Source organism: Hippichthys cyanospilos, chromosome 20, assembly GCF_059441005.1.
Source record: "Hippichthys cyanospilos isolate Australia breed blue-spotted pipefish chromosome 20, RoL_Hcya_1.0, whole genome shotgun sequence".
Classification (NCBI taxonomy): Eukaryota; Metazoa; Chordata; class Actinopteri; order Syngnathiformes; family Syngnathidae; genus Hippichthys; species Hippichthys cyanospilos.
The window spans coordinates 8,128,294-8,139,934 of NC_142388.1; the positions used below are offsets into that span (position 1 = coordinate 8,128,294).

Consider the following 11,641-nt stretch of genomic DNA (forward strand, 5'->3'; position numbering starts at 1 on the left):
AGCAGCCGTTGTTAATCGCGTGTAAATAGCAACCGTTTCTAGGACAGGGGGTCACCTGCTACACGTCTGCGTTGGAGCGTGGGACTGTCCCACGAGGGGCCGTGACCCGGCCTCGCCATAGGTCTATCTCTACAGCGCTATTATTGCAGAATTAACAACATACTCCAGAAGTACGGCAACACTCACGCAGCCCAAAACGTCCGCGCGATTCAGTGACTTTGATAGGCTGTCTTCGGTCTTGTTCTGCTGTCTCTGCAGCTCTTGTGTTTGTTCTGCTCAGGCTAACTCCCTAGAAAATTCAACACAAGCTGTCAGAAATGTGAAACGCTTCACTTGCTATGACAGAGATGGAGGATAGAGGAGGACAGCAGGTGCACGGAATGGCACAAATAAAAGCCTTCTGTGAATAACGAGTGTTCCGACATTTAGCAAAGTGCCTCTGAATCAAATCTTTTTGAGTTCGTCGAGTTCAGAAAAGGTTACAAAAGCAACAAACAGTTTTAAGAAGTACATAGTGATACAGAGGATTCTTTGTTTATGCGAGGATTCCTTTCATATGGCATTAGTTAGAATGTGCATCTACCACTGAACCGCACTAACACAATAGTAAAGAAATACAGTAATTATAGCACTATTGTTCCATCATAAATATGACAGTAACTGAGCGGGCTTTTTTTCTGCCTGACGTCCGTAACCTCACAACTATTGTCAAATTAGAGCTACAAAAGTTAATCGAACAGTCGGCAACTAATCGATTATCGTTTTTCATCAGCGTTTTGAGACCTCATTCAAGTCATTAAATGCCAGGGACGTTTTTTCACGTTTTTAAGAATCCGGACATTCAATCCCAGGTACTTTACTATTAAATCGATACTTAAGTTGATTAAGGACATTAATTTCCAGATACTTAAGTATTAAATCGATCATATTTGGAATTGAATGCCGGGACTCTTAAAAAAACGTGAAAACACGTCCCCGGCATTGAATGAGTTCATTTAAAATGATCTAAGGCCTCTTTATTTCAGCCGTTCACCAGTAAATATTCTTCTTCACTGAAAGCCACCAGCATTTATTCGCAAAAAAAAAAAAAAATCAAACTGCCAAACATTATGATCTCTCCATAAAAAGAGTAAAAAGTCATTTCCATACTGCTTTGACCCAGCACAAATTGGATTTAGTATCATGCAGGCAAACGTTCTGTGTGAGTGTATAAAGGACCGCTATCATGCTCCATCATTCCCTCAAGTGCACATCTTGGGTTGATCCTTGTCATTTCCAGTCAGCGTGACGGCCATCACGTGTTGGGCTGCCATTAGGGTTGCGTTCAAATGTCAGTCCGCTGAATTCACACATGAAGAACACTTTGCTAGTCATGCATACAAAGGGGGAGAGAAGTAGTTAAGTTTCCTTATATGGCTCTGAAACTACATACTGGTACTTTTAATTTGTCTCAAACTGCAGGCAAAATTAATTCAGCAACTAAGTTCTGGCTCACCCTTTTAATTGTAGTAAATGTTTTTGTGTAGGAGGTGCAATAATGAATTGATTGACAACTAATTAATTTTCCGCTCAGAATTTCGGCCTTTTGACAGAAAATGGTCACAAATGTCTTTAATCTTGTATGAAAGCAAACTGATCATCAATAAAAATTAAAATGAGCATTTTTAATTTCAACATTTTTTTGACTGATTGACTTTTTTTTAAAGTCACCCACAAAAAAAATTGAAAAATGGTGACACTTTAAGGCGTAGTCATTAACTGGTCTCTACCGCCACCTATTGTCTCGAGGTGAAACACAAGTCAACAAAGAATTTTCTGTTTGCTAACATAGTTTGACCATCGCTCAACGGAATGTTGCAAAAATGGCAGGAAAATCAATGTCATAAATCCAATTAAAATGCATCTAAAAAAATATATATATAATGGTTTTACATGGTCCAAAATTTGGACAATGATTATTTTTGCACACAAAATCTTGCACGTCCAGCTACAATCGCATAGAAATGTCAGAATAGTTGCATTTTTTTGCAGTTTTAATCATCTGCTGGAAATTTCAGCTCCCTAGTGGTTTTTTTCTTCATTGATTCTTTTATATCATAAAAAAACAAAGCAATTTTCATCATTTGTCACAATGCCACAAGTGTTAAACCTTCCATCAAGATTATAATCTTGCAAAAAAAAGTCTTGATCACATGACCTACCCATTTCCCTTTTATCTTTTTTTTTTTTTCCTGAGTCTCCTTGGTCAATGCATTTCTTTTTGTGACAGAAGCCTGCAACACATGAAAGCTAATGAGGTCATTCCTGAAACAAGAAAGGTTGAGGAATTAAAAAAAAAAAAAGCAAAGATAAACGGAGAGATGTGTGTCACTTGGTGATGTCATCCATCCGAGGGTCCGGTGCGACAGAGACGGCGGCAACACCCTGAGTCAGAGGATGACATCAACGTTACAAGCTGTCAGACAGGTCGTGAAAGGCCTTTGTTCCCTGCTTCCCATTGTCCTTTGGTTAATGCTGTCATTCAGACCGCCACCGGCCTTAACATTTGTTAATCTGACCTAACGCACCACTAGCTACACGTCAGGACAAAGAAACACAAACAGCACATTTAAAAGCTAGCGTAGACCAAAGCGGGCACAAAAGACCGGCGTTTTGATTGAGGTCAGGCAATGAAAACTGACCATTAGACAGATTCACTGAAAAGCTTGTTGGTGGCTCTGCAATCGACTCGAATTTAGTTGAGCTTTTATCAAAAAGCAACAGGTGCTCGGTTATTTTGCATTCTGCCACACTAAATAATGAGTAAGTTCCTCTTTCGTTTTTTTTTTTTTTTTAATTCAGATGCTGTACATTTTCCCCAGAATCTAAATCTGCGGCTGCTAATTATCCAGCCGTAAATTTCATTTCTCTTTTATCTTAAAAACAACACTGATGGTTTTCTAATCTCTTTTCGGGTCATCGTAGTAATCGAAACACTGGTTCCATCATCTCAACAATTTCCATATATATTGTACAGTCAGAAGATTGTTTTTAAGTGGAAGACAAGTCAAAAAATTACAATAAAATACTGTACTACTAGTCTGAACAAGACATTCTGATTATTATTGTTTAGGACTACAACTAACAATAATTTTAATAAATGATTAATTCGTTGATTATTTGATCAATAATCAGGGAATTGTATGAATAAAAATTGAATATCCAACCCTTTATTTGAAAATGGGAGACTATTTAAAACCAATAAAAACTGACGAGGTAGTAAATTAAAAATTATTTATGCTTCTGTAACTAGTTTGGCCTGTATAAATGAGAAGCATTTTGATTATTGTATTTCAAAGTAAAAGCACGTGTTTTGATTTTTAAAAAAAAAAAGAGATGGCCAGTTAACTGTCGTAGAGAACAGAAATTGGAGAATATTTGCTGTTAAGAAGCTGAAACATTTTAATTAAAGAACGCATGATGATGAATCAACCATCAGAAAAAACAACATTGATTTGTTTGACGATCAAATAAAACTGATGAACGGTTTCACAATGTGTGAAATCTGAAACACGTTTAACCTAACACGCAACAAATATATAACTTATGGATATGAACAAGAAAATATGAATAGTTGACAAAAGATTAAACTTATTCTGTTTTGCTATAGTTTTGACATTGTTTCTAAAGTGTTGGTGCATCTCATACTCATAGAAAATACCAGAATTTGATTCCAAAATTAAGGCTGTGTTTTATATTTCGGGTATTACAGTAATTCATATTCCACAGATGCAATATTGATCAGATGACTATAGTTGGACTAGTGGGGGTGCATCGAACATATTACTGTCAAGAAATATTTAGATTTGACATTCCCTTTAAATGCAGCCTTAGTTAAAAAAAAACAATGATCACAAATCAATTAAGCCTTTTTTTTCTGCAGGGATTAAAAATAATTCTTAGAAAATGCCTTCCTGCGTTATCAGTCATACTAGATTACCAATACGTCATGGAGCAGAGAAGCATTTGAATATCATGGCAAATGTAGAGTTTACAGTAAAAAAAAAAAAACATGAACGGAAAAAGAGGTAAAAACCACTCTTACATTGATGCAAAATACATGCGGCTTTATAACATTTTCCAACCATTCAAGTTTCCTCGCTCTTACCACAAGGGTCAGGTCACACATATGCTTAACCCGAAGTACCGGAAAGGTACGGTGACAGTGGGTGTATATAATGGTAGCTAGGTAACAAGGGGGAAACATACAGTATTTCATACAAAATGATTTTTTTATGTGCAATAGAAATGATTGAAGCCAGAATGTTGCAGAAAGCTGGAGTGCCCCATGCAGACTGAGGCGATATCTGAAGCGTTTTTTTTTTTAACTGTTTTTTTCTTTTTTTAATTCAATTCAACAAACTTAAACTAAAGGTGTTGAACCAATCCGGATGTGCGCAGAATCTTAATAATTCATATCGGCCTAGAATTCTCTTCTCCTTCCTTCTTCAATTTTTAAATCATGTGCTCTATTTTGTACATTCACGGAGTTTGAAGCACAATCACAAGATCTGGATTGCCACTTATCACACCCTGGAATGCAATCAATTACATCCCTAAGCTTTAGGTGAACGTTTTTGGCTCAGGGACTTTGCTTTTCAGTCACTTGACTAATGCGCAGCACTGCAGCGTTTGTCCACTCTGCTGTGAGCAGGCGTAATTTTGTGACCGCTAATCTTCAGTATTTAACTTCAAGGTCAAGTTTAGTAGTGTAGAATCAATAATGGCCCGCAAAACACTTTTAAGAGCTCTTACAAAAATTGGAATGTTTAGTTTAAGTAGTCAACAATATAGTAGTAATAGGTAGTTCCTGCGCATGTTCCAGCTAGCTAGCATACTAAAGTTGCATTGTGCTTGTGAAGGTCTGTGCATTTTGGTACATTAGAAAAAGTGGTTTTCAAGCTTTTTCACTACAAGATAACTTCTGAGATTTTTTTTCAGTCATGTACCCTCTAATCTAAGTATTTTTGTTAGGGGGACTTATAAATACTACTTTTCAAACATTTTTTCGGATCCCTGCAGTGTCTTCACATACCCCAAATTGAGAAGCACTCCATAAGAACTTTACGATACACAATCCGGTCTGGTTACCACACCCAATTTGTTCGGATTGCCGAAAACGCGATTCCCGTGAGGAATAAAGGAAATACAAACACATTACTCGATTCAAGGGTCAAATTGTTCCCATCTTAAAACTTTTATTACTGATCAGGCTATGTTCAACGAAACATTTGGCCAATTCTGAGAGGACTTATAAGTGTTTCACAGAATAGCCAAAAGCAATGATTCTCATCCTTTTTTTCACTGATGTACCCCCTGTGAAATGTTTTCTGCCAAGTAAGCAGCACATTTTAAAAAGAAATAAACCAACAACAAAAAAAAAAAGCAACACAGGGTGTTGTGTCAACCGTGCCTGCTTTTTTAACCTTTCAAAGGATATTTTAGTGGTTTTTGTATCTGTATTTTATTACGCATCTCCAGATAAATCATAAAACATCATGAAACATTTCTGCAGGAAAATGGTGTCACCAATATATAAAATAAACTCTGAAATATCAGTAAGCTGCTTTATGTTCCAAATAATTTGCTCTTAGCTTGAAAAGAAAACTGTTTTGCTCCTGTCATGACAGTACAAATAATGAAATTTCATTTACGGATACCGTTAGAAACCTTGTAAAAAAATCAAATAAAAAATCTGAAATGCATTCAGGTACCCCAGGATACTCATACCTCCATCAGAGAAATGCTAGCCAGTATAGAGCATGGGGGAAAAAAAAAAAAACTAAGCCTAGACCACCCAAAGCTGAGCTCCCCAGAAATCAGCTCTGTCGTTATTCTCCCACTACATTATTTAAAGGTATTTTTTTGCTCACAGAGAACAAAGCTTTTGCAGTTGTCAACTTTCAACTTCACAGTACTGGGGATATTTTGGGAATCTTTTTTTTTTTTTCTCTCCCCCTCCCAAAAGTTCCAAAAGACATGTCTCCCCTCAAGCAATTTTGTCTTAGCATCTGCCAGTACTCAGTGCGTTGAAAGCTTTCAGTTAAACTGTTCAAAATAGGCGATCCTTTTGGGAATACACCATCACGCGTGGAATAATTGCAACAAAGCAATGTAATTATAAGACTAAATTTTGATTCTCTTCAATTCTGACTTGATGGGTTTTCGCTTGCTGGTTTGATCTTGTGTCGTTTTGAAAATTCTGGCTGCAGCCTAATGTTTTCCTTGAACCGGTTGGCCTCTGTAGACTGCAGCACTGCCAAGCACATCAGTACGTTAAACCCCCAGATGCAAAGCTGAATTAAGAGCTTTTCACCCTCCACATCTCCTTTAACACCCTTAACGTACAAGGACTTGAAACGCTGTGCAGCAGCCGAGAAGTTGTGCTGTCACTGTCTGAATTTCAGGTTAGAAATCCACTGAGCCTAGCCAAGCAGGACCCTGAGTACAAACTGATGTCTGTCTTTTTTTTTTTTCCTGTTGGGAAGATGAGTTGGAACTGTAAGGAGGGGAAGGGGAAATTCAATTAATGTCAAACTCGAACTACAAAGAAATATGCGGTGCCTTTCTAGGCTCAGCAATGAATTAAACATATTTCTCATCACAATTTTTTTATCGGTCACCTTGAAACCTGCTGTGATTGTTAAAAACAATTCTGCAGAACCTCCAGTCTAATGCCCCGAAAAGACTGACATTTCGGATTTCTACAAAAAATAGCTGGAGGTGTTAACAAATGTCATGAGGTCACCAATAATATTCATGTGTTCAGTGCTTGTACTGGCAAAATTTGAGGGATATTTGGGGACCATAATATGTAGGTAACTGTAATATGTAGGCTTAACTGACAATGTTATATTTGTTTATTCACAATCTAAAAATGAATTGTAAATGTTAATTGAAATTGGTTAGTCCAGCACAATGTCGAGTGGTGACTGTTTGTGGAGTTCCGGTTTTTAGATGACATGCGACTTGCCTCCTCCAGATCTCTTCAGCAGCTGCTTCTATGGTCAGGCAAGTGCTTTGGGCTTTTTGGTTTATGTAATGACTGCAAAGCAGTACACACACAAACACACACCAACACACACATGCTGCACAGCCAACAATGTGGCAAGCGGATTCAAGTAAGCAGAATCATTACAAAACACTTTCATTTATTAAATTGGCATGCTGCTCCATGCAGAATTTATTTCACGCTTTGGTGCAAAGGAGCCAAAGGAGTCAACATAAAGATGGAAGCGCCATGTCTCATGTTGTCATACGACGACTTACAGAAATAGTTTTGTAGACTACAAAAGATGACATTAGCCTAGGATATACTGAACATAATTTATTGTGCGCGCTAAATATTAGCGCTTATACTGGTGCCACTGAACCACAATTTCAAAGCTCTCTTTCATTTGACATTGTTTATGGCTTCTATTGTCCTACACACATGGGTCTGTCAACAATCAGTCATGCTTCTCAAAATTAAAGCTCACTAGGTTGTTGTGAGGTCTGTGCCGGTTGAGTAATCTTTCATGACAACAGAGCTAACCCAGTCTGTGTGTGTTGGGTGCGTAAATGCCAAATTGTAGCACCAGCGGTGCAGCAAAAGTCAACCGAGGACAGGGAGACTTCCAACAAAATGCTACAAAAACCATAAAATACCCATGAGGGCTGGCTTAGAGCTAAAAGTGCTTTCTGTCCAGAAAACGTGGTTGTCTAAACTGCATATTCAACCAAAGTATACAGTGCTAGAGCGCGACTTTGTGGACAAAGTAGGTACTACTTTTTTTTTTTTTTTTCTGCTCCAAAACACCCAAAACAAATTAGTCAATGAAAATAATGTTTGGGGGGGGTCTTCAGGTTCTCTCACCACTGATTATTTGTCCATCAGGGTATGTGAGCGCCAATTCTGGAAGTACAAAGATAACAGGAAAAATATAATGTAAAATTTGTTCTCAAATACTCAAAGACATTTTCAAGTTTGAATCTCATTTTTCCCTCAAAAGTGTATTCCTTTTTAATACAGATAGGTGTATTTTGTATTAATTATCCGGTTTTGATTTCCCAAGGAAAATTATTTTTGACCGCAAAGATGGCTAATCATACGAAAAAAAACAACACAGGTCCAAGTACATATTGCATACTGTGCGTTACATTCTGCTACATGGAAATGTTTCAATCTATATTTAATGATACATTAGACTCTTGTTTCCCACTGCGAGGGAAATAAATAATAAATCAAGTGATTGGTAGTCACATGACTGATATTCCATGATTTCACGAGAAGACATTTTCATAAATTTACAAACAGCAAGCCTCGTTTAAATGGATTTTAGAATAGTATGCCTGTCAACAGCAGTTAACTTATTCACGGCCAGCCTAATAAAAATTGATTTTTGACGTCCATCATCATCAATGACAGTGAATCATTTAATTGTGATAGCATTTAAAATTAAAATGTTACACCACCATGGCAATCTCACCTGGAAAGAGGATCTTGGTGAGTGACGCCTTCACCTCCATGAGTTTGGGTCTTTGTTCGGCATCCTCGGTAGCATGGAACTTGGTAAAGTGCAGTGCGGCCCACCATTCTTTTCTCGCTGCCATCTTCTCTGCAACAACCTCTTTCCAGTCGTCACTGTTTTGACACACACACAATAATTACAAATGAAGCCCATAATGACACAACTCTATTGGCATAAATGATTTGAACATCATTTGAACGGTGACATACTGTAACTGTAGTTTGTCAATAACGTCTCTTAAACATTTCCACGCATCCATGCTTGTCCTCCAGCAGGCATAGTCAAGCATGTCAAGCACAACTTCAAGAGCCATGTTGATGTCTCCAGTTTTGTCTGATGAAATAATTGTGGCATCATATTTTATGCTATGCACAAACACATCAATATACATAATATCAGTTATGGGAATATGAGAATCATGTCAAAATACCTGAGAGAAGCAGAAAGGAAATGTAGTCTAACATTAGCTCATGGCTTGGAACTAAAGAATGGAGGACCTATTTAATGAGGAAAGAAGATTTGTAGAAAAAATTAACATCTTAAACTTGCGTAAGACTACCCGATTAAAAAAATATTTGTTCACAATGTGGCACATTAACTATACCTTTAGAACTTTCATCAGTTTCCTTGCTGATGCGTTATGTCTCTCCAAGTACTGATACAGATAGACATGTGCGTTTGGATTTGTGGGAAACGTGCTGTCATATGCATAATCTTCCAAGACACCTTTTGCTTCCTCCTGAGCATCATAGAATTCAAGCATCTGCCAAAAAAAGGTTTAAGTGAAAAGGACCACATTTAATATTTACAATCGCAAAATGCATGACTGCCACTGAGGATATCTGAATCAAATTAGAAATATAGATGGCATTTGTTTACCTCAACGTAACTCAGTATGAAGGAATCCCATACACCAGGATGTTTGAAAACCTCCTTCAGATTTACTGAAGCCTGTCTGAAGTAATGGTGCAGTTCTTCGTTGCTTACAGGATTTGTAAAACCTGGAAAATAAAAAAGCAACTGATGACTAGCTTTGAAAAAAAAAAAAAAAAGTCCAGTTGTGTGTACAAAATTTAGCCTGTAGGTGGCAGTGTTATATCAGCGAACGAAAGCAGCATGTCCATTTGTGTGACTTAATGTAAATCCATTAAAAAAATTCCCATCTCCCCTCTTTTAGCCACAAGTGCTTCAAACAAAAACGTATTGCGTTCTGGCTTATTATTGTTGGTTTTTTATTTATTTACTTTTATTCTTTGAAAACGCTGTCTTGCAGCTCTACCTTCTGTGAAAGCGCTACAAAAATAAAGATGCATTGTATAACATATGTAACTGAACGTGGCAGCTCATTTGAGCCCAGATCCTTTTAGCTGGTACATGCCAACCATATGTTCCAACTAAATAATACATGTTAAGCAGTGTCACCTTACCCGTGTTGCAGAGTGCATTTTTCTTTTCGCACCAGATAATGTAATCGAGCAAACTCCTGTAGGCCTGGATCAATTTAGTCTTCTGCGAATTCTCTGTTGACTCTTTACCATACCGCCAGCTTTCAGCCAAAGTGAGGTGACGCTTTGCATTCTCGATCTGGCCATGGAGAAGCAGGTGGAAGGAATGTTCCAAACAGATCTAGAAATGTGAAGATGTAGACAATTACAGGCCAGTGCAAAGTTTTGGTGGAATGATGCAAGCACACGATGATGGTGTTAAGGTACCATCAGGTAATGTTTAACTCCTGAATGTTTCATTCGCTCATAGATTATGTTATAGTCGTCCATTTTTGAGTTAGGGTGATGATGAAGGATTTCAATGGCGAGTCTCCAAATAATCTGAAAAGCAAACATCCTTCATTACTGATCATCTTTTGAAAGTTAGTCCCATCTTTTTTGTTAGTTTATGTCCTCAAGGTCTTAATGAAACAGAAATGCACCTCTACGTAGTGTGTTCCACAGCCAGCAGTGGTGTCCTCTAACATTTGGGGATAGCACGCCATATACTCTGCAGCCTCCTGCCATCTGTGATGCAGCATAGCTTCTCTTATTCTCTCGAGACAAAGTCTTGTGGTCCGATGAAAGTCTGTTTCTTTAGGCGTCTCTGAAATTCCAAGGAAATAGTCATTTTGTTGCAATATCCACCAACACGGAAGGTACAGGAGTAGAACCTATTAAGATCCAAACAGGCATCTGAAAAGTCTCAACGTACTGCACTTATAAAAAGAAAAAGCCTTCTGATCACACATACTCACCTACAATGAATGGCTCTGGCAGTGGAAGCTTTGAATTTTTCAGTGTTTTTGTCCATCTTGTCTTCTCTGGTGAAACGTTATCACCTAACTCTGCAGGAAGACCAAGCTCGTTTTCCAGGTCGTCCATTGAAAGCGCGACGGTTTTTGTTGATCGATACCTTTAATCACAAGCTTGCAGTGCTTCCACCTGAGGGTTGAATTATACATGAATCGACGACAATTTGGTCAACGTGACAAAGTAATAGCTTTGACATTCTTTTTTTCTCATAAATATTGAAGACATTTTATTTGCGACATTGTGAACACGCTAATAACAAATCTGGCAGACAGAAATATGTACGTGTATTGCATACAATGCGTACAATACTTGTTAGCTGTGTTTTCTGTAGCTTTCTTTCATTTTCGCAGATTAACGAATGAAAATTAAAGTTTTTGACTGGCAAACGATTTTAGTTCTGCTGGGATTGGCTTCTACCTGTCTGCTCTTCGAACAACAGGTTCTTTGACGCGAAACTAAAAAGTTTGACGTTAGTATCGTTGTTGAAAAATAAAAACACAGATCCACATGAAACGTTCACCACACATGAGAATATTCTTCTTCTAATGTGTGCTGTCGTTTGTCACAGAGAAGAGTACTCCCCTCTACTGGTCAAATTTAGAAGAGGTAGTTGTGGCAAATGCTCCATTGCATAACTGCGGTGCAGTTCGATGTTTTTATTCTGCAACACATGCTCTGTATTTGTTCACGTTGTTGAAAAAAAAGAACATGAGCAGAAAAAGAAGCTGCAATTAGACGCTGCAGAGGTTGCTTGTTATCGCCCCAATGCCAGCAGTGTGTTTCCCACAAATG

General features: G+C 37.8%; 1 protein-coding gene across 4 annotated transcripts; it reads right to left on the bottom strand.

Moving 5' to 3' along the window:
• Nucleotides 1-1,032: 1,032 nt before the first annotated feature.
• On the bottom strand, nucleotides 1,033-11,413 carry taf1a (TATA box binding protein (TBP)-associated factor, RNA polymerase I, A). Of its 4 annotated transcripts, none has more exons than XR_015863890.1 (13): nucleotides 11,267-11,413; nucleotides 10,792-10,978; nucleotides 10,477-10,640; nucleotides 10,262-10,375; nucleotides 9,977-10,175; nucleotides 9,429-9,550; nucleotides 9,154-9,312; nucleotides 8,980-9,046; nucleotides 8,759-8,882; nucleotides 8,508-8,662; nucleotides 7,895-7,933; nucleotides 2,202-2,424; nucleotides 1,033-1,366 (listed from the first exon to the last, which is right to left on the bottom strand). XR_015863890.1 is itself a non-coding variant. In XM_088404133.1 (13 exons), exons 4-13 carry the CDS (start codon nucleotides 10,573-10,575, stop codon nucleotides 6,465-6,467), a joined length of 1,152 nt encoding a protein of 383 aa, XP_088260259.1. In that variant the 5' UTR covers nucleotides 10,576-10,640; nucleotides 10,792-10,881; nucleotides 10,950-10,978; nucleotides 11,267-11,413; the 3' UTR covers nucleotides 4,900-6,464. The 4 variants fall into 4 exon arrangements, 3 of the variants coding, with proteins under 3 accessions (XP_088260259.1, XP_088260256.1, XP_088260257.1); XM_088404133.1 differs by lacking the exons at nucleotides 1,033-1,366; nucleotides 2,202-2,424 and adding an exon at nucleotides 4,900-6,538 and having other exon boundaries at nucleotides 10,792-10,881; nucleotides 10,950-10,978; XM_088404130.1 differs by lacking the exons at nucleotides 1,033-1,366; nucleotides 2,202-2,424 and adding an exon at nucleotides 4,903-6,538.
• Nucleotides 11,414-11,641: the final 228 nt, after the last annotated feature.